A 23,131-nucleotide genomic window follows, 5' to 3' on the forward strand; every position below is an offset into this window, starting at 1 on the left:
AGTCAGCCGTGACTTCCCTGCCTTCTGGGTTTGGGGCTCTGCCAGACCCCCCAGATCAGCGCTTAGTCGGGGAAGGATGAGGCCAGCTGAGTATGAGTCAGCAGGGTGCGCCGGACTCAGAAGGAAAGGGGGACGGAAGTGGTCAGCTCAGACCCTGGGACCAGCTGTGTGGGTTCCTGGCCACGGCGGGCAGGGGTCACCAAGACAGCCCAGGCCAGGCAGGAAGTGGGTCAGCTGAGGCCTCGGGCTTGAGGCCCCACATGCTCACTGCCTGGAACCCCAAGCCGCCCCCACACGGCCTGCTGCAGCACCCTGGTTTGCATGCCTGTTCCTGTAATGGTTTCACAGACCATGGGCATTTATGGAGCGCCTGCTGTGTGAGCATGTGGAAGTCAGCTCCCTGATACAGGGGAATCTGAAGCCCAGAACGGGCTTGACTCAGTGTGGAGGTCCAGTCACCCAGTACCCCAGGTCCTCCTCCTTGGCTGGGTGGGGACCTCTCTGTCTCTGGGTGTCCTCACCCTACACACAGCCGCTGAGAAGAAAAAACAGCTAGGAAGTGTCCACATCTCTTCTGCCTCCCTCGCTCCCTCTGCCCCACCTGCACCTCACTGCATTGCTGTTTTTCAGTTTCTCACCACCAACACCACAGTGTGTGTGTGTGTGTGTGTGTGTGTGTGTGTGCACGCGCATGCGCTGGGGTGTTGGGAGGGCAGCCTGAACCCACCCTTCTTGTCTTCTGGGGGACCAGGACATGTCCAGGCAGGTCTGGGCACTTGCAGAAATTGCTGAATGCCTGGCAAGCTGCCAGGGCAGGAAGGAGCCGGTAGGAAGGTTAGAGAGGGTGTGGGAGAAGGACTAGCTTGGGGTTTCCGGTGTGGTACTTTGCCCTTCTCACCCCTTCCCAGACCTGTCCCACTCAAAGTGTCCCAAGATGACCTCAGCATCTTCCCCCAAAACTTAGGGTTTTGCGGAATGCATAGGAGTTCTCTAGGTATAAATGGAGGAGGGGGGACTTCCAGGAAGAAAAGACAAACTGGGATCAGCAGAGACCAGGAAAAAGGGGTTCAGATGTCCAGCATAAGAGTCTAGCTTCTCCTGTGGGCCAACAGGAGCCACTGAGAGTGTAAGAGTTGGAGAGGGGCCCAGGCAGATCGGTAGAATTCAAAGGACGCTAGCCTGAGACCCTCACCTTTAAGATGGAGAATATCCAGGCAAGAGCTGAGGGAAACTCTGTTGAAGAGGGCCAAGCCCTACCCTTGAATGAGCCTCCCTGAATAGTCCCCGGACCCTTCAGCTGCCTGTCTGTCCTTCATCACAGCTGGCACCCCCTGTACTGTACCCCCAGACCAGGAGCTGCTGGTTTCCTGGTGTCCAAAGCCCAGCGCACAGTAGGCAATTCTTAGGTGGCTCAGCCAAGAGAAGTCAGGGTTCTAGAGGCAGAGAACTGGCAGGACGGGGCCTGAGCTGGAGGAGGTGCGGACCTTCAGGGTCTGGACATCCTCTCCCCTTCCCTGGGCGCCTGCGCCTCTCTGCGCCCCCTGTTGGCGGAGGAGTGGAACACCCAGCACTCCCGCCTCTCCTCTCGCCTAGTCGTGGGCGTGCGCTCCCTCAGCCTGTCCGACTCTGTGCGAGCCCCATGGACTGTAGCCCGCCAGACTCCTCTGACCGTGGAATTTCCCAGGCAAGAATACTGAAGTGGGTTGCCATTTCCTCCTCCAGGGGTTTTTCCCGACCCCAGGATCGAACCTCGCGCGTGGCTCCCCAGGTAGCTCAGTGGTAAAGGATCTGCCTGCCGATGCAGGAGACACAAAAGCGACGCGTGTTGGATCCCTGGATTGGGAAGATCCCCCAGGAGGAGGAAATGGCAACCCAGCGATACCCAGGAAACTGCTGGCAGGGGGTTACCTCTGAGATAAAGACCTGGTTTCCAGAGTGGGAGGTGGGAAAGAGACATTTCATCAGAAAGCCTTCCACACTGTCTGATTTTTGGGGCTTCCCAGGTGTTTATTGTAGGCTAGTACATACCCAGGGCTTCCCTGGTGGCTCAGTCGGTAAAGAATCCGCCTGCAAATGCAGGAGACACAGATTTGATCCCTGGGTAAGGAAGTTCCTCGAGGGAAGGAAATGGCAAGCCACTCCAGTATTCTTGCCTGGAGAATCCCATGGACAGAGGAGCCTGGTGGGCTATAGCCCATGAGTCACACAGAGTCAGACGTGACCGAAGCGACTTAACACACACACATATATACATACACATATGTGTATGGGCTTATATGTACACATGGGCTTCCCAGTTGGCTCAGTGGCACTGGCTCTCCAGTGCAGGAGCCACAGGAGACATGGGTTCCATCTCTGGTTTGGGAAGATCCCCTGAAGAAGGAAATGGCAACCCACTCCCATATTCTTGCTGGGAGAATCTCATGGACAAAAGAGCCTGGAGGGCTACAGTCCATGGGGTCGCAAGAGTCAGACACAACTTAGTGACTAAACCACCACCACCATTACATACCCTGTGCTGTGCTGGGTGCCACACACACAGGGGACCCCAGAGAGATCTGACTGTGCTCAGGGCTCCCACAGGACCTGGTACTACCCAGAGCATATTGGCATGGGGATGGGGTGGGGAGCAGGCAGCTGTGGGAAGCAGAAGAGGTACCTAGACAGTCAGGAGGGCTTCCTAGAGGAGGAAGTAATAATATCTGTACTTATTAAGTAACTACTATGTGCCAGTAACTACCATCTTTCCTGGTGGCTCAGAGGTTAAAGCGTCTGCCTGCAATACGGGAGACCTGGGTTCAATCCTGGGTCGGGAAGATCCCCTGGAGAAGGAAATGGCAACTCACTCCAGTATTCTTGCCTGGAGAATCCCATGGACGGAGGAGCCTGGCAGGCCACAGTCCACAGGGTCGCGAAGAGTTGCACACAACTGAACGACTTCACTATGTGCCAGAGCTCACTCAAGACGCCTGAGTATGGGGAAACTCAGTGAAGTGGGACTCAGATTGTGCCCTACCTCCCGTACCTTACTTATGCATTGGGAGGTGTATATACCCTGGGACCTCAGGGACTTGGAGCCGGCACCCCCTCTCCTGGGACCCATATTCCCAAAGACAAGCCATTTCCTTATTGCTGAAGCCCCTTCTTAGAAGGCCATTGATCCTGGAATATCCTCATTCTGCCTGAGGACAGACACAGGGGGATGACTGAATCCTGTTTCTAGAATTTAAGATTCTCAGCTCCAGGGAAGCCAGCTTGGGTTCCCATTCTCACTCCTCCTCTCCCTGGGATCAGGGTTTCAACTGACAAAGGCTCATTTCCCCATCTGTAAAAAGTGGCAACGGCATCTCCACAGGGGGATTCCACACATCCTGGGGATCAACGTGATCATGATTCAAATTCCTGCACGCCGCGCACGCCCCTTGCTGTGTGACTGTAGGCAAGTTACTCAACCTCTCTGGGCATCAAAACAAAGGCAGGGGGTTGGCTGTAGGAGGAAAAACACTCAGCACAGAAATGCTCTCATCATTATCCATTCGGCACACTCGTAGCAGCCACTACAAACCACGCACCAGGTCACACGCCAGACAGAAACACTGGCGCTTCGGGGCCCCCTCTGCCAGCCAATAACCCCAGGCTGAGGGTGACCCTAGTGGACGCCAGCTGCTCATAAAGACACACAAGAGATTGCATATTTTAACTGTTTTATTTGCTTTCTGGGATGTCAAGTTTGGGGTGTCCCAGGGCCCAGCTGCCAGCAAAGTCCGGCAGAACCTTGGCTGGCCTGGGGTCCCAGACACGGGGCTTTCAGACAAGGCACTCAAGGGGTCTCCCTGGGGTCGGGGAGAGGCCACCCCAAGGCTGCAGGGGCTGGTCTCTCCTTTGGGGACAGGACACAGGGTCACCTCCAGGAGGCAGGGTTCTTCCTGGAGAGAGATTTAGGACAAGACTGAAACCTGAGATGTGGAGGGAGCCCTGGAAACATGCCGGGTACCCCCAAGACCCAGATGGATCTCCTGTGGCCTCCAGCCAGGCCCTGTGGGCAGAGAGCCCAATTCCCCACCAGCTTTCCCTGGGGCTTCCTCAAAGCGTGCAGGACCCAAAAGCCCCTGGCCCAGGTCCCACCCCTGAGAAGGGCTTGGGTGAGCCCCACCCAGGAAAGCAGGGAGCCAGGGTCTGGGGGTGTTTGTCTCTTTCCTGTCCTGTCTCCCTCTCTGTGCCCCATGTGTACTGCGGGGGCAGGCACTTCTGTGGATCTCTGGGATCTCTGGGCAGCTGAAGGGAAGGCTTTGGTGAGGAGAGGGAGGAGGGGAAATGGATTTCAAATCGGGGGAGCAGCTCAGGCTGGACTGGAGCCCTTGGAGGTCTGGGAGCTCCTGAAACTCAGCTGCGACCACTGCCCCTGAATTGGAGGATGGGGTCTCTGAGTGGCGTTCATCCAAGAAGCGACTCACAAGACGTGGAGTCGTGAGGGGGATCCTGGCCTCTAACACACTTTCTGCAGAAATGGAGACGCTTCTCCTCCTGGCAGCAGCCCCAGGCCCTTTACCAGGCACTTGTTCCAGGAGAAGAGAAATTTAATTGGGGATATAAAACCAAAGCCCTTTGCGGCTCCACAGAAGCCTGGGGATGAAGGCCACGGGGTTCGTGGCCACGACGGGAGGCACCTCCATCAGTGCCCCATGCCGGCTGCAGGCTCAGGAGAGCGTCCAGTGGTCTCGGGGGGGAGGCTGGGGCCACAGAGAAGAATGAGGCTTTGTTCCACCAACCCCGACAACGACAAGGGACTTCTGGGTTCACACACTCCAAGGGGCGGGGAGGTCAAAGGTCAACAGTCTAGACAGCAGCAGAGAAAAAGGAGGCCTGTGTGGTGGGCCGATTTCCAGGAGCAGCTCCCCTCCCCATCCTGGGTACCCCTGAGTCGGGAAGGGGGCGGGGAGCACAGGCCTGGGGGTGCACAGGCACAGCCTCTGGCCTGGCTTCTTGGCAGAAACTTCCAAGATGACAAAAAGGCATCACACGTGTACTTTCTGAGTCATCCCCCTGAGCAGGTCCTTTCTAATGTTAGAGAAGTTTTTGCACCAGGGCAGCGAAAAACTATCTTCCTTGCTGAAACTATCAGAGAGGTCAGAGTCTGACGTTTCCCCCAGAGATGTGGCACTGATGGGGGTTCCCGCCCCCGCCCCCCGGGCCCTGTGTCTCTCAGTGGCCGGGACCCTGGCTGTTTCTTGACTGGACCACATGAGCCGGGTGGCAGCAAGCCCTCACCCACGGGGGTTGCTGCTGCTTCCCACCTTGCTTGCTTTCTATCCACTCTTTTAAGTTTCTTTTTCAAACTACTTACGCACAGACCACCGGCCTTCTCTTTGGTGGGAAGTGGGGAAGCAAAGGGGCTGAGAGAAGAATAAAGGTATAAGGGGCCAAGGCTCCGGCATCCTAAGGGAGACGCCATTACCTGACACCACCCCCACCTCCGCACCCTCCACAGGAGCTTATCAGCGACAGGACCCCCTCCACTTTTCAGCAGCGCTTTTCACATTTCCTCCACCAGCCTTCCCACGACATCGCTCAGCCCATCTTCCCACCCTTAACACTCACTGCACCCACCCCTTCTGGCATTGCTCACCTTCATAGCTGCCAGGCTGCACCCACTTCACAGAACCATCCCTTTGCCTATTCTGTGCCCCCCACCACCACCCCCACAATCTGAGACTCTGAAATGACAAGGGAGAAGTAATGGGACTTGGCCCGCCTTTCCTACACAAGGACATTTCAGTCCAGGACCCAACAAATGCAGACAGATACGGCATGGAGTGAATGGATGAATTTGCCCAAAAGGAAAAAGATAAAAATAATTAAAACAGGAACATTAAAAAGCTTGCAGGGAGCGAGTGAAATATTTAATGGCTGTCTAATTAAATAAAAACGAGCTATATGCTCTGCATCATGAAAAGGACAAGGTTTTGGCTTGACTCGCTGAGGAAATCTAACACCATCGCAGGAACAGAACAATGACACACACACAGTCGATAATGATCAGATGATAAGTCACATCTCTAAGTGGCTGAATCTCATGGTGCTTTAAACAGAAGAAATAAGGACAAAAGAAAGATGGAAATGCAGAACCTGGGGATGGTGTGTCCGGGTTCCAGTGGGTACCCAGCTTAGCTCAAACCTGACTCACTTCTAGTCCCCTGTCCCCTCTCCAACTTGCCTAGATCCATTTCTTCCTCAAGTCCCCCAGATCAGACCTTTAGAGAACAGAGCTCATCAGAGTTTAATGCCATTCTGAATGAGACCTCTGGGAGACCCTCATATAAAAGAGCCGCAAGCTCTGCTCACGGAAGCTGGCTGACTGAGTGGATGCAATGGCATCCTATACTCCTGATTCCTCAGGAGACTGCAAACACAGACTTGTTTTTGCAGACTTGTGGAGGAGGGGTTTCTGGAAGAGGGAGGGCTGGCATGGAGGAGGGAGAAGGTCCTGATCATTTCACCCTGCAGGGCATGCTCCACACACTGCCATATGCTGACCCCACATCACGCTTCCCTTCCAGAGAAAACACAGGACTCAGAAAATGCATTTCACTCAGAAACCCACCAACCTGGTCTCCGAGTGACACAGCAGCTCAGCGGAGGCAGCAACTACCCTGGGCATTGGAACAGGAGGGAAAGAGGGTGAACATATAAGAAAACAAAACAAAAATCTCAGCTGTTTTCAAAAGAAGCGCCTGCTGGGAAACACCAACTTGATCTAACACCACATCAGACACCAGCACACCTCACACGTAGGGAAGTGATAAAACTGCGTGTTCTCCAAAGAAACAGAAGAATACTTTCCAAACCGTTGTTTTCCTCATGGTTGCTGCTGCCAACCCCCTCTCTCTGATGGGTGTCAAGGTCCAGCTGAATTTAGTTGCCTCCTGGGAGATGTGCATCCCTGGCTGGTCAGTTCAAAGTCATCAGAGAGTAAGATAAAAATTTACCAAGTCCAAGGCATGTCCAAAATCCAGCTACACAAAAGCTCGCTGGCTGCCCCACGGCCCTTCTGGCCAAACACACCAGCACACACAGAGCTCAGCCCCCAGACTCCAGTCTGTCCCCCTCTTAAGGAAAACAAGAAGCTGGTCCCCAAGACCAAGACTAAAAATCCAGGCCAGATGTGGGGTAGGTTTGTAGTTGCTACACACTTTTCCATATTAAAAAAAAAAAAGTGTGTGTGTTGAAATGACAGTCTGCTTTCCCACCAGTGGCCTAGCTCCGGAGGTCCTTTGGGTACAGCTCACAGCTCGGTTGTTGAAAGGATTAGCCAACCCTTTCAGTCTCCTGGGGCAGCAGCAACCCCCTCTCCCCGTGGTCTGGCCAAGGGCCTAGCCTCCACCCCCTCTGAACAAGGGGATCTTAATGTCATCCCAAAAACAAAAAATGTAGGTCCAGTGTTCAAAGCCAGAGGCAGAAGCAGCTGCACTCCAGGAAAGAGAAAAGACACTTTTGTGTTCGGCTAAAGCCCTCATTTTAACCAAAGGGAATATAAATAACTCTGTGCCCAAACTGGCGCTATTGCTTTTAAAAACAGAATAAGAAAGAAAGAAAAAGAACCCACGCCAGATCCCAAGCTGGCCCTTGCCGGAGCTATCCAGGCTGTTGGGACATGGATCAGGGCAAAGGGTCTTCATGAGGATTTTCAATTTGGGAAAAAAACAGTCGTGGACAGAGGGAATTCTGGAATCCTTCCACCATAGACTCAGAAAAGCAGGTGGCCCCAGCCACAGGATTGCAGAGTAGAGATCCACCTGATTGGGGTTCTTGGTAGAAATCAGGACTTTCCAGCTTCCTGACTGCCCCAGCTGTATCCCCAGGTGCAAAGAGAAATAGAAAAAAAAAACTTCAGTTGCTGCCTTTAAACCAACCAGTGAGTACACAGAGAAAAAGGGAGAGGAGGTGTGCAAGCTGGCATATTTGATCCAAATCAGATCCCCAGCTGGATGGGCTTGTCTTTCCTGGTCAGGGCCTGGAGGGTGGACGTCTCTCTCAGGGTCCTTGGCAGGATGAGGTCTTGGGAGGCCTGAGCAGCAATCAGTGTTCATGGCAACAGTTGATTTTGCCTTCTGACTGCTCTAGGAGGTCCAGCATCTCCTCAATGATGGCCCGAAGTGCCCGGCCCAGCTGGTCTGCATTGTACGGCTTGCCCAGAGGGGGCACGTGAACAAAGGCTGAGCGGCCGTGACTCTGGTACAGAGAGGTATAGTAGGTGAAGTCGCAGAGGTACCTAAGCCACAGGGCGTTGGGGATGGGAGGGAAACCAAAATGGGGTTAGAGAGTGAACGTTCCATCCAAATCCACCATAAGACAGCCCCTCAACCTCACCAGTCATCTGCAAGATGGAATGCTGCTCCTCCCTCCCCAGGCAGCAAAAAGGAAAAAAACAAAAGAGTAACTCCCAGGCCTGGTGAACATGTGGAGAAGGAAGCAGTAGGAGATGCTGTTGGTTGGGATGCAAATTGTCCCAGGGGAGGGCCATCTGGCAGGCCAGTAAAATTACAGGTGTACAATACTCAATGTCCTGCAATAAACCATGATGCAAAAGAATACAAAAAAGAATATATGTATATATATACCACGTATGTGCACATGCACACAGCTATGGGCTTCCTAGGTGCTCAGATGGGAAAGGACCCACCTGCAATGTGGGAGACCTGGGTTTAATAGTTGGGTTGGAAAGATCCCCTGGAGAAGGAAACGGCTACCCACTCCAGTATTCTGGCCTGCAGAGTTCCATGGACAGAAGAGCCTGGCAGGCTACAGTCCACGGGGTGGCAAAGAGTCAGACATGACCGAGAGACTTTCACACATATGCGCACACACACGTAGATAAGGTATGTATATATATATATATAAAACTGAATCACTTTGCTGTACAGCAGAAATTAATACAATATTGTAAATCAACTATACTTTAATAATTTTTTAAAAAAATAATTTTCAAAAAAATTACAAATGCACAGACTTTATGACCTGATGTTTCAAGTTTCTGGAATCTATCTCAGGAACCATGTGCATCAGAGCAGGATGATGAACAAGGTATTTGTTGCAGCGTGATGTGTGAAAACAGAAAAGCAGGAAGCAAACTGGTAGATGTGAGCACTGGTGGCCCCTCCCACACTCCTCCCACCCTGTAGAGGACACAGCCAGTCAGCAGTCTGCGACCTGCAGGGAGGCCTCCATCAGAATGCCACTGGGCTGCCACCTTGATCTTGAACTTCCCTGCCTCCAGAATTATAAGCGATAACTTTCTGGTGTTTACAAGCTACCCAGCTGGGATTTTTTGGTTATAGAGGCCTGAATAGAATAAGATGCCCCCTAAATGTCCACTGACAGAGAAAGTGAAATTCGCTCAGTCGTGTCCGACTCTTTGGGACCATGGACTGTAGTCCATGGAATTCTCCAGGCCAGAACACTGGAGTGGGTAGCCATTCCCTTCAGGGGATCTTCCCAACCCAGGGATCGAACCCAGGTCTCCCATATTGCAGGCAGATTCCTTAACAGCTGAGCCACCAGGGAAGCCCGTCCACTGACAGAGGAATGACTTAATAAACTGGTTCATCTGCACAGTGGGATACTATGCAGTGGCTTACACGCATGTGGTAGATCCAGAGGAAGACAGAACTCACCAAGACCCCTAGCACATGCCCACAGATGAAGCCGAGGAAGGGCACTCTCATGAAATCCACACCATATAGCCTCATCCACGTAAAAGCAAAGCAAAAACAGAATGAAATGCAAAAGCAGCACACCAAGTGTCCTACACATGTATAGAAACACGTGTGGCTAAGAAGGAAGTGTCACAATTTAAGTCCGATTTAAGAGAGGGATCACTGGCAGGGAATGAGGTGGGGAGAGAGAGTTCAAGAGAATCCTTCACAACGGGAACACATGAAAATATATTTCAGAATTATCTGAGTAACTTAAAATTAGCTTCAGGAGAGTTTCCTGGTTGCCTAGTGGTTAGGGTTCCAGGCTTTCATTGACAGGGTCCGCAAGGTGTGTGGCCCAGTCAAAAAGAAAAAATAGTTTTAAAAAAAGACTAATGGGAGAAGGGAGGGACAATGCAAGAGTAGGGAATTAAGAGGTACAAAATAAGCTATTAGGTATAAAATAAGCTACAAAAATAGAGCATATATTGTACAACACAGAGAATATAACCAATATTTTATAATAACTATAAATGGAGTATGCTGCTGCTGCTGCTGCTAAGTCGCTTCAGTCGTGTCCGACTCTGTGCGACCCCATAGATGGCAGCCCACCAGGCTCCCCCGTCCCTGGGATTCTCCAGGGAAGAACACTGGAGTGGGTTGCCATTTCCTTCTCCAATGCATGAAAGTGAAAAGTGAAAGCGAAGTCGCTCAGTCGTGTCCGACTCCTGCGACCCCATGGACTGCAGCCTACCAGGTTCCTCCGTCCATGGGATTTTCCAGGCAAGAGTACTGGAGTGGGGTGCCATTGCCTTCTCCAATAAATGGAGTATATACACCTTTAAAATTGTGAATCACTGTACTGTACATCTGTAACGTATAATATTGTACGTCAACTACACTTCAATTAAAAAAAGAAAAAAAAAAAAGACTGATGGTAAATTCAGTTACTTCTTCATTCTGTCAACTGGATTTGCTCCCTGCTGCCTTTGGGCTGGTGAGGTGTACACGGTGTTGAGAAACTGAGGCACTTGGTGTTGAGAGCACACAGAACAGAGAAGTCTGGGAGGCGGCGGAGGCCTTCCCAAAGAGCCACACACGGAGTTAAGACCTGACACAGTCTTGCCAGCGGGAAGTGAGTTCTGAGCAGAGGCCGTAGCATGTGCAAAGGCCCTGAGGCCAGACTGAGCTTGAGGTGAGGACAGGAGGAGAGTGGTTTGCGGGTGTGGAGGCAACGGGTGAGGGGAGAAGAGGCAGAGGAGGCTGGAGAGGCGGACAGGGGCCAGGCCACATGGGCCCTGTGGATGGCAGAGAGTTGGGATTTTATTTGCGGTGCGGTGGGAACTGCAGGAAGAATTAAGCAAGTTAGGGACTTCATCTGCCTTAAATTAATAAAAGACTTTCTAATAGGCTGAATAGTTAGTTTCTCCTCCAAATTTCTGTTCACCTAGAACATCAAAATGTGACCTGATATTGGAGATAGAGTTTTGCAGACATAATTGGTTAAGAGGAGGTCACACTGGATGAAGGTAAGTCTTATATCCAATGACTGGTGTCCTTGTAAGAAGGCCATGTGAAGACACATACCAGGAGGAAGCCATGTGGAGATGAAGGCAGCGATCTGGGGTAAAGTGTCTCAAGCCATGGAGCATTCAGGGCTGTCAGAAGCCACCAGAAGCCAGGAGAGGGTCTGAGATTCCCCCTCAGGCCCTTCAGAAGGAACCGGCCCTGCTGACACCTTGATTTTGAACTTCTAGCCTCCAACTGGGAGAGAATAAATGTTTGTTGTTCTAAGCCACCAACATGGTAATTGGTTACAGCAGCCACAGGAAACTAACACAGAAACTGACTGCTTAGGGGAGGAGCCCATCCGGGCTGGAGCAGAGGCGGCGGGAGGAGCAGTCGGGAGGCAGCCGGAGCCACGGCCAGGGGATGCCAGGGGCCTGGGCTGGGAAAAGGGGGCAGAGCCACGCATAATGAGTTGCAGATGGGACCTGTTAGGAATACATACTTAGCTGTGTGCCTTATGCACATGGAGAATTATATACTGTGACATCCCATGTAAAGTTTACTGTGTAAAATACCATGTGTGTGTGCTGGGCTTGCCTGGCGGCTCCATGGCAAAGAATCTACCTGCCAATGCAGGAGATGTAAGAGATGCTGGCTTGATCCCTGGGTCGGGAAGAAACCTGGAGGAGGCCATGGCAACCCACTCCAGTAATCTTGCCTGGAGAATCCCATGGATGGAGGAGCCTGGCGGGCTTCAGTCCAGGGGGTCACAAAGAGTTGGGCATGACCGAAGCGACTTAGCACGTGTGTATGTTAAGTCACTTCAGTCATGTCAGACTCTTCTCGACCATACTGTTTAAATAGTCTGTGCTTTGATTTCAATACCTTTAGACCATGAAATTTTTGTACCTTGTTTTACATCCCTGGATATGTCCCAATGTCTCCTAGTTTACAGTCTATGGGAACTTGAATGGAATTTGTATCCTACTGCTCTGTGCAAATTGTATAAATCTTAATTATGTTGAATTGGTTCACAGTGCTTTTCAGGTCTACTATATCCTTCTACTTCTCTGTATATTTACTCTATTAATTTTTGAAGATTTGATATTAAAATTCCAACTAAAAAATCTTAATTTATCTACTTAAAAAATAATTGTAATATATAGAGAACCTGGGCTTCTCTAGTGGCTCAGGTGGTAAAGAATCTGCCTGCAATGCAGGAGACCTGGGTTCGATCCTTGGATTGGGAAAACCCCCTGGAGAAGGGAATGGCAAGCCACTCCAGTAATGTTGCCTGGAGAATTCCATGGACAAAGGAGCCTACAGTCCACGAAGATCCCAAAGAGTCAGACGCAAATGAGCGACTAACAGGTAGCGGAACTATATGTAACCTTGTTCTGTATCTTCCAAGTCTCCTGTAAATGCGTTATCGCACTTTCATAATTAAAAATTAAAAATAAATAAATAGTCCAGCAAGTGGTAAATCAATGACCTTTCCAAAAGTAAAAATAAATAAATAAACAAGTTAGCACTTGGCCCAAAGAGGTCACAGTCAAACACACTTGGCTTATTCAACACTCAGCCTGGGCTGATAGGAGGGAAACCCCATTCACACCTACACCACAGGAGCCCCATGGTGTCTTACCTGCCTGCATCTTGTGAAATGGTCACTGACACATCTAAGCCCAGTGTAGTGACCCTCTTACACACAGCATCCATGTCGATGATGGAGTCAATGCTTTCCGGCCCGTCCTCCACACAGCACTGGGAGCCGGGGCAGAATCGGCAGTTGTCCAGGCCCTTGTAACCCTTGTTGTGTCCACACTTCTCCAGTGTGACTGCGGTTGCCATGCCTGACACGCCTACGTGCACCACCAGCTGCAGACAGATGGGTACAGCTTAATAAGGTGTGTCAGGGGGCTGGGGAATCCCCCCAGGCCAAGGAGAGGACAGTGGCCTCACAGAGCCCTGCTGGCGGTTATGTGCTTTCTGACATCTTGCTGCTGGAATAGATCCTGCAATCACTCTTACAGAAAGGTGTGCCAGTCGAAACACGCAAGAATGTGAAATACGCCAGGATGTTCATAGCAGCGTTGTCATTACAATACTGGAAACAACCTAATTGGCCATTCATGGGGAGGGGGGTTGACTAAATAAATTATGAGCTACTGTGCTCACGACAAGTTTGTATGGAATAATCTTCAAGACATATTGCCAGATGCAAAAGGCAAGGTATAATTTCCAAGGATCTAACCTAAAAATAGTCAAAGAGATAATAATCTGCCAATGGTCACTTCAGTGTAATTTATAAAAATGAGAAAAAAAAACATGGAAATGAAGAGCAAGCCCCAAAATAGAAGAATGGCCATATTAATTACTAAATATAAAACCCAGCTATTAAAATAATGTTGAGGGAGAATTTTTAATGACCTGTGCGATTACAAGCTCCTGGGCTGCTTTATCTGCTACTGGCTGCCTGGCACTAACACTGTTACCTGGTGCTCCATAACCAGCAGGACAGATGACACAGTGATCTCCTGTGAACGTAAAAACACACTAGCAGCTGCAGTGTGTACTTTATAGGGCTGAGTGGGGACTCTGCCACCATCACACACACACGAAAAAGGTATGTCCCTCTGCTAATACCTAGAAATTGTGACTGGGACCTTATTTGGGAAAAGGGTCATGCCAGATGCAATGAAGTAAAGGATCTTAAGATGAAGTACTCCTGGATTATCTGGATAGACCCGAAATCCGTTGACAAATGCCCTTAAAAGAGACACACAGAGGAGGGACAGAGGGAGAGGGAAGGAGAAAGTCATGTGAAGACAGTGACAGAGGATAGAGTGACGCAATCACAAGCCAAGGAATGCTTGGAGCCCCCAGGAGCTGGAAGAGACAGGCAGGATCCTCCCCTAGAGCCTTTGGAAGGAGCCACAGCTCCAGTCACTGTGGACTTCTGCCCTAAAGGGCCGTGTGCAGGTAAATTTCTGCTGCTTTAAAATACCTCGTCGGCAGTCAACTGTTAGAGCAGCCACACTAATCCATGTAGCGCATGCTCAGTTGCTCAGCGGCATCCGACTCTTTTCGATCCCATAGACTGTAGCCCACCCGGCTCCTCTGTCCGAGGAGTCTTCCAGGCAAGAATGCCAGAGTGGGTTGCCGTTTTCTACTCCAGGGGATCTTCCTGACCCAGGAATCAAACCCGCATCTCTTGCATCTCCTGCGCTACAGGAGGACTCTTTACCACTGTGCCACCCGAAAGCCCTAGTCGAGAAGGACCCTGCTTAAGTACTACTTGCAGGCGGGCACATTTGTATGCGCAGATACGTGCGAGAAGAAGATGCGAGTGATGGCAACAACCCTGGTATCAGTCAACCATTATTGAGAGCCTACTGTAGGCCAGGAGTTCTCAACCAGCGGTTTGGCAATATCTGGAGACATTACGGGGTATCAGACTGGAGACAGAGACCTCCTGGCATGTGATGGGTGGCGGCCAGGTAAGGTGCTTAGCCCCACTCACAGTGCACAGCACGGCCCATCCCAGGGAAGGCTCTGGCCCCAGCAAGGCTGAGAAATCCTGGGGTAGGCTAAGGAACCGTTTATCGCCCTTCTGGCTTCATCTCCCTCATCACCACCACAAACTCAGGATGTTGGTACTGGTGATATTCTGATCTATAATAAGAAATATAGGGACTTCCCTGGCGATCCAGTGGTTAAGACTTCGACTTCCAATGCAGGGGGTGCGGGTCTGATCCCTGTTCCAGGAGCTAAGATCCTACATGCCTTGTGGCCACAAAGCCAAGCATAAAACAGAAACCATATTGTAACAAATTCAATAAAGCTTTTAAAAATGGTCTACATCCAAAAGAAAATCTTAGAAGAAATATTTATTTGTTCTTAGTCCACTATTTCAGGCACAGAGCTCTTAAAACTCCTAGAGTTCCCTAAGTGATGAAAGCAATAAAGGTGTCCTGCTGTGTTTTCTGGGGGGTCGCGTGGCATCGAGATCTTAGTTTCCCAACCAGGGATCAAACCCATCCCTCATGCGAGGGAAGTGCAAAATCTTAACCACTGGACTGCCAAGGAAATCCCCTGTTTTGTTAATGAGGTAATTAAAAAATATATTTTAAAAATTTATTTCTGGTTGCACTGGGTCTTCATTGCTTTGGGCCTCTTCCCTAATTGCAGACAGCGGGGGCTCCCCTCTGGTTGTAGCGCTCAGGCTTCTCACTGCAGAGGCTTCTCTGGTGGAGCACAGGCTCTAGGTGGATGGGCCTCAGTGGTCGCGTGCACAAGATTAGCTGCTCTGCCGCCTGTGAAATCTTCCTGGACCAAGGATCGAACCCGTGTCCCTGCACTGGCAGGCAGATTCCTACCCACTGAGCCACCAAGGAAGCCCAATGAGATAACTTCTGGAAAGCACCTTAGAATGGGGGCTAGGTGCCAGGGGAACCAGCCACATGATTAGAACACTGAAACTTTCAACTCCAACCCGTCCCCCAAACCTCAGAGGAAGGGAGAGGCCCCAGACGGAAAGTCCAGATGTCAGTGGCTAAAGAATTAATCAGTCATGCCTATGTTATGAAGCCTCCATAAAACCCTTAAACAACAGGGTTGGGAAAGCTTCTCAATTAGTGAACAAATGAAGATTTGGGGAGAGTGGGGCACTCAGAGAGGGCGTGGAAGCTCTACACACCTCCCCCCATACTTTGCCCTAGGCATCTCTTTCATCTGAGTGGTTATTCCTGAGTTACATGCTCTTATGATAAACTGGTAATCCAGTGAGTAAATGGGTTCCTGAGTAGTGAGCCGCTTCAGCAAAATTAACTGAACCCAAAGAAGGGATCTGATTTATAGTCAACTGGACAGAAGCACAGGTAACAGCCTGGACTTAAGACTGCCATCTGCAAACTATTCTATATACAATGGACAAGCAGCAAGGTCTATATTCAATATCCTATAATAAACCATAATGGAAAATAGCTTTAAAAAGAAGTGTGTGTATGTGTGTGTGTGTATAACTGAACCACTTTGCTATACAGCAGAAATTAACACAACATTGTCAATCAACTGTACTTCAATAAAAAAAAGATTGGAATCTGGAGGGCAGTCCTCAACCTGTGGAATTTGATTCTTTTTATTTTTTATATTTTTGGCCACACCCAAGGCATGTGGGATCCGTTCCCTAACCAGGAATCTAACCCACAGCCCCTGCGGTGGAAGGGCGGACTCTTAACCGCTAGAGAGCCAGGGAAGTCCTGGAGTGTGAGAACTGAGCTGAATTTTAGGACTCCCAGCTGCTGTCCAGGAATTTCATGGTGTGCGGATAATCCCCTACACACACTGAACTGGGTGGTAGAATTTCAGTACTACAGTCACCCCTTGGCTTGGTATCTCCCAGTGATAGCTTCCGGGTCGCCTCTCCTCCCTTGGATACCAAAATCTGGGGGTGCTCGAGTTCCTTATCTAAAATGGCCTAGCATTTGCATAACCTACTCATATCTTCCTGTATACATGACATCACCTCCAGATTACGTATAATACCTAACAGAAGGTAAGCACTATGTAAATAAATAGCTTTCCATTCAAGGAAATTCAAATTTTGCTTTTTGGAACTTTCAGGAATTTTTCTTTTTTCTGCACCACACTGCTTGTAGGATCTTTGTTCCTCAACCAGGGATGGAACCCAGGGTGTGGAAGCATAGAGTCCTAACCACTGGATTACCAGGAAATTCCCTGGAATTTTTTTTTTTTGAAATATTTTTGATCTGTGCTGGGTTGAATCTTGACTATCTTGACTTGTTATTTCCACCTGTAACAGAAGGAAACTGAGGCATGTGGAAGGCTTTCTGTATGGTGAGAAGTTTCCTAAAAACATTTTCATGCATGAGGTTTTCTTTTTAACTAGGATAAGGCAGGGCTGCCTAGACACAGCAGAGGAAAAAGCTCATTCAAAGAAACTTCAGCCAATTCTCACTAAGCCTCCAGGCCCGCCCCTGTAAAAACAGGCAAATTCCACTTGAGGGGCAATGAGAGGGCTCCTTAAAAAGGAAGATGCCTCTAGCCAGCCCTGGAGAATCTGAAGTAACAGGCTAGAGTGGAGAACTGGGGCACCCATAGGAGACTGGGACCCCACTTGTCAGAGACACCAGCCAAGCTCCTGCCCAGCTTGTGCCCAGGGTCTTGACTGGGCTACCACTACCTCTGGTAGGACGGTGTGATCCCTGCCTGTCCGGCCTCCAATCCATCACATGCGGTTAAAAACCACAGCTCCCTCCCACAACCATTCTCCCTTTGGAAACACCACCCCCTCCCCCGACTCCTGCTCATTCTAGGAGGTTTGGAGAGAGGTGACACCACCCCCTGGCCACCAGAGTGGGCATTCACAAATTACAGCATTCCCTCTTCCCCAGCATAGTGATTGGCTCAGGGACTGGACTGTGACCCAAGCTGGCCAGTGAGAATCAGCTATAGACTTTGGGGAATTATTTGGAAGACAGGTGTTGTCTTTTTGCTGAGGGGCTGAGTCGATAAAGGACAGAAATGGTATGGACCTAACAGAAGCAGAAGATATTAAGAAGAGGTGGCAAGAATACAAGAAGAACTGTACAAAAGCTGCACTCAATATGCCAGCAAATTTGGAAAACTCAGCAGTGGCCACAGGACTGGAAAAGGGCAGTTTTCATTCCAATCCCAAAGAAAGGCAATGCCAAAGAATGTTCAAACTACTGCACAATTGCACTCATCTCACATGCTAGTAAAGTAATGCTTAAAATTCTCCAAGCCAGGCTTCAGCAATACGTGAATCATGAACTTCCAGATGTTCAAGCTGGTTTTAGAAAAGGCAGAGGAACCAGAGATCAAATTGCCAACATCCGCTGGATCACTGAAAAAGCAAGAGAGTTCCAGAAAAACATCTATTTCTGCTTTATTGACTATGCCAAAGCCTTTGACTGTGTGAATCACAATAAACTGTGGAAAATTCTTCAAGAGATGGGAATACCAGACCACCTGACCTGCCTCTTGAGAAACCTATATGCAGGTCAGGAAGCAACAGTTAGAACTGGACATGGAACAACAGACTGGTTCCAAATAGGAAAAGGAGTACGTCAAGGCTGTATATTGTCACCCTGCTTATTTAACTTATATGCAGAGTACATCATGAGAAACGCTGGACTGGAAGAAGCACAAGCTGGAATCAAGATTGCCAGGAGAAATATCAATAACCTCAGATATGCAGATGACACCACCCTTATGGCAGAAAGTGAAGAGGAACTAAAAAGCCTCTTGATGAAAGTGAAAGTGGAGACTGAAAAAGTTGACTTAAAGCTCAACATTCAGAAAACGAAGATCATGGCATCCGGTCCCATCACTTCATGGGAAATAGATGGGGAAACAGAGGAAACAGTGTCAGACTTTATTTTTTGGGCTCCAAAATCACTGCAGATGGTGACTGCAGCCATGAAATTAAAAGACACTTACTCCTTGGAAGGAAAGTTATGACCAACCTAGATAGCATATTCAAAAGCAGAGACATTACTTTGCCAACAAAGGTCTGTCTAGTCAAGGCTATGGTTTTTCCAGTGGTCATGTATGGATGTGAGAGTTGGACTGTGAAGAAAGCTGAGCACCAAAGAATTGATGCTTTTGAACTGTGGTGCTGGAGAAGACTCTTGAGAGTACCATGGACTGCAAGGAGATCCAACCAGTCCATTCTAAAGGAGATCAGTCCTGGGTGTTCTTTGGAAGGAATGATGCTAAAGCTGAAACTCCAGTACTTTGGCCACCTCATGCAAAGTGTTGACTCATTAGAAAAGACTCTGATGCTGGGAGGGATTGTGGGCAGGAGGAAAAGGGGACGACAGAGGATGAGATGGCTGGATGGCATCACCGACTAGATGGATGTGAGTTTGAGTGAACTCCCGGAGTTGGTGATGGACAGGGAGGCCTGGAGTGCTGCAATTCATGGAGTAGCAAAGAGTCGGACACGACTGAGCGACTGAACTGAACTGAACTGAGTTAAGAGGGTATCAGTCAGCAGCCACCTAACATTGCCAAAACAAAAGCAAAGTGCAAAGCAAAGATGAGTGGTCAAGAGAGGAGGCTGATGACATTGGGTGAGCACCTGGATCAAGCTGTACCTGAAGCATACAAACATTGATGCTCAAGCTGGGTTGAGGTGTGTTTTGACTGTCACTTATAATGAAACACGTTGTGACTGATACAGAACTCTAGTGGGACAGAATCAGCCTCTGTAAAGTTTCAGATGTTTGCTTTCCTCTCTCACCTCCAAGGGTAACCCAGAAAAGTGTGGCACTTGGGGGGATAAGACTGTGGCATCAACCATGTGATCAGAGCAGGAACAAAGCCGCACAAACCATCCATGCCTGGGGCCACCAGCTGCAGATCCTGCTAGGGAAGCACCTGCCTTTACCCCACTCACCTCTGCCCCACTCACCTGCGGACTGTGCTTCTCCCACAGGGCAGGGATGAGCCTCTGGACCGTCTGATACTCCACTGGAATCTCATACACATGTAGGTCCACGCTGTCCCCAAGCCCTAGTTTCTCCAGCTCCTGAAAGCAAAGCAGAGGAAACGCTGTGGTCTTAGGTCCAGGCTGCAGGGATAACACAGTCTCTGGGGATAAGCTGACCTGTCCTCAGAAAACAAGCAGGGCTCCTGACTCACGGCAGAGCAGGAAGGCACCCATGCTCATCCACCCCAGAGCTCCTCCCTCAGCCCCTTCTGCACCCATTCTCTCAGCATCTCCCTGGGCAGCAGCACGGTGCTGTGGCCTCTGAAGCTAGGCTCCTGGATTTGAACCCTCCCTGTGTGACCTTGGACTTCCCAGGTGGTATTAGTGGTAAAGAACCTGCCTGCCAATGCAGGAGACTCAAGAGACGCAGGTTCAATCCCCGGGTCGGGAAGATTCCCCTGGAGGAGGGTGTGGCAACCCACTCCAGTATTCTTGCCTGGAGAATCCCATGGTCAGAGGAGCTTAGCAGGCTACAGTCCACGGGGTCGTGAAGAGTCAGACAGGACTGAGTGACTGAGCACACGTGTGACCTTGGGGAAGTCACTTAACCTCTCTTTGACTCAGTTCTCTCGTCTGTAAAATGGCGATAGTGACATATTTTCTTCACCAGGTAGTTGTAATAATTGAAGGAACCAATTCACAGTAAAGAGGTTCAAGCAATGCTGCAATGCTTAGCATATTATAAGTGCTCAAATAATATTGGCTGCCATTACTCCTATTATTTTTGCTGTTTGTTATTACGACCTTCCTTTGTTATACCTGTTAAGAATTATTTATGATCTTGGTGCAGGGTATACAGCAGGACCCAACATATTTACAGATGGACCCAACTCATTAGAGAGTCTCTAACCATCTCAGGAATGAAGAGGTGTAAGAACGTCATGGATTATAAACAGAAATGGGCTCTGGTGACCCCAGTGTTCATAGCAGCACTGTTCACAGTAGCTAAGACACGGAAGCAATCTAAATGTCTATCGACAGATGAACGGATAAAGAAGACGTGTGTGTTATATGTATGTATATATATGGAATACTAGTCGGCCGTAAAAAAGAATGAAATAAGGTCATTTGCAGCAATGTAGACGGACCTAGAGATTATCGTGTTAAGTGAAGTAAGCCAGACAGAGAAATGCAAATATTGTATGATGTAAGTGATATTATCCTTATCACTTATCTGGATGCTAAAAAAAAAATGACACAAATGAGCTTATTTATAAAACAGAAACAGACTCACAGACAGATAAAAACTTATGGTTACCAAAGGGGATGGGCGGGGGGGAGTCAAGGAAAAAGATAAACTAGGAGTTTGGGATTAACATACACGAACTATTATATATTAAACAGGCAAACAATAAGGACCTACTGTATAGCACGGGAAACTATAATCAATATCTCGTAACAACCTATAATGGAAAAAATCTATATGCATAGATACACATATGGATATACACATTATATATATATATATTTACATAAATAAAAAATGGGGCTTTCCAGGTAGCTCAGCAGTAAAGAATCCACCTGCCAATTCAGAAGGCACAAGAGATGCAGTTTCGATCCCTGGGTCGGGAAGATCCCCTGGAGGAGGAAATGGCAACCCACTCCAGTATTCTTGCCTGGAGAATCCCACAGACAGAGGAGCCTGGTGGGCTACAGTCCATGGGGTTGCAAAGAGTCAGGCACTGACTGAGTACACACGCACGCATATAAACATATATCTGGGAAAAGGGGCTATTAATGGACCACCACAGGGCTACTTTTCTGGGGAAACAGGTGTTTTCTTCAGATTCTCAATGTGGCAGTGCTCATGACTGGGCTTCTTCCCCCAGATTGGCACAAGGCCCAGTGCACAGCAGACCCAGAAAAATTTCCTGGAGAAGTTGATGGCAACTCACGCCAATATTCTTGCCTGGAGAATTCCATGGACAGAGGAGCCTGGTGGGCTGTGGTCCAAAGTGTCACAAACACTTTGGGATCCCACAAACACTAACACTTGTGGGATTCACTAGAGGTGAGTTTTTATGTTTTGTTTTTTTTTTGCCATGCCACATGGCTTCTGGGATCTTAGTTCCCCGACCAGGAATCGAACCCAGGCCCCTGGCAGTGAAATTGTGGAGTCCTAACCACTGGACTGGTAGGGACAGAATAGGATAGTTAAACAGGTGACTGTGGAAGTTCCAGGAGGGGACTATGGGTAGAGAGTAGAGAGGGAAACCCAAGAATTTTGGGGAGATTACTGTAAGTTAATGATCACTCATGTAAGCTATTGGAATGTCATGGAATGAAACAGCATGCTTAACTATAAAGTCAAAAATAAGAGCATGAGATATGCCCCAGGCCATTAGGTGGAAGAAAAATGTCACCACCCTTTTATGTATGTATATATGCTCAGTCACGTCTGACTCTGTGACCCCAGGGACTGTAGCCCGCCAGGCTCCTCTGCCCATGGAATTTTCCAGGCAAGAATACCAAAGTAGGTTGCCATTTCCTCCTCCAGGGAATTTTCCTTACTCGGGGACTGAACGCGTGTCTCTGGAGTCTCCGGCATTGGTAGGATTCTTTACCACTAGCGCCACCTGGGAGTTGGTGACAGACAGAGAGACCCGACAAGACTGAGCGACTGAACTGACTGAGTGCCACCTGGGGAGTCCTACCACCCTTCCCCTGATTTGAACAAGCATTACAATATTCTGAGTTGACCTCAGGGGGTCAGATATTCTCCTGCCCAAAATGAAGGAAGAGCTAGTGATGTAAGCCTCATATCTACTAGAGGGAGACAGTCTTCCCTGCCCCCTTTCCTCTGACTATAAAATTGTAGCCAATTAATCCTCAGGGTAGAGCTCCCTGGCTTGCATCTCTTCCAAGCATGCTATACTAATAAATCTACTTCTTGTCTCACTTTGTCTCTCACTGAATTCTTTCTACGCTGAGACCTCAAGAATTCGAGCTTCATTAAGTCCTGAAACCCGGTGTTGTGATCTCAGTTGGAAGACCGTGAGTTCTGGCCTGATTCAAGTTGCGGCACATGGGTTCAAGCCTCAGTCAGAGGTGAATGGTTCCGGGAGCACCAGGGGAAGTCCCCAGAGGTGAGTTCTTGCGTCTCCTACAGCGGCTGCAGGATTTCCTTCTCCAGTCATCTTGACCTTGCTACCCACACTATTCCAACTCTGTGCCCCATCGACTGCAGTTGCTCTAGAGAGTGTCCAGGAAAGGCGGGTCTCTCCTCACTGATGTGCTGTGTGCTAAGTCACTTCAGTCGTGTCCGACTCTTTGAGACCCCATAGACTGTAGCCCGCCAGGCTCCTCTGTCCATGGGATTCTCCAGGCAAGAATACTGGAGTGGGTTGCCATGCCCTCCTCCAGAGATCCTCCCAACCTAGGAATCAAACCC

At 49.3% G+C, this 23,131-nt stretch overlaps 1 protein-coding gene across 11 annotated transcripts in view; it reads right to left on the minus strand.

Moving 5' to 3' along the window:
* Nucleotides 1-3,687: 3,687 nt before the first annotated feature.
* The window catches only part of PGPEP1 (pyroglutamyl-peptidase I), a 39,525-nt gene continuing 20,081 nt past the window's right edge, over nt 3,688-23,131 (minus strand). For 8 of the 11 annotated variants that reach the window (XM_086408404.1, XM_086408400.1, XM_086408403.1 and 5 more), the window contains 3 exons: nt 19,663-19,779; nt 12,847-13,079; nt 5,879-8,269 (listed from right to left, as the gene is read on the minus strand). In XM_086408404.1, coding sequence (XP_086264530.1) covers nt 8,077-8,269; nt 12,847-13,052 — 399 coding nt within the window. In that variant the 5' untranslated portion in view covers nt 13,053-13,079; nt 19,663-19,779 and the 3' untranslated portion in view covers nt 5,879-8,076. Of the gene's footprint in view, nt 8,270-12,846; nt 13,080-19,662; nt 19,780-23,131 lie in introns of all 11 variants that reach the window. The other 3 variants (XM_086408406.1, XM_086408402.1, XM_086408401.1) reach the window with 2 other exon arrangements.

Source organism: Bos grunniens, chromosome 7 (assembly GCF_055505025.1).
Source record: "Bos grunniens cultivar Pamir isolate PY7600 chromosome 7, Bosgru_T2T1.0, whole genome shotgun sequence".
In the NCBI taxonomy this organism is placed as follows: Eukaryota; Metazoa; Chordata; class Mammalia; order Artiodactyla; family Bovidae; genus Bos; species Bos grunniens.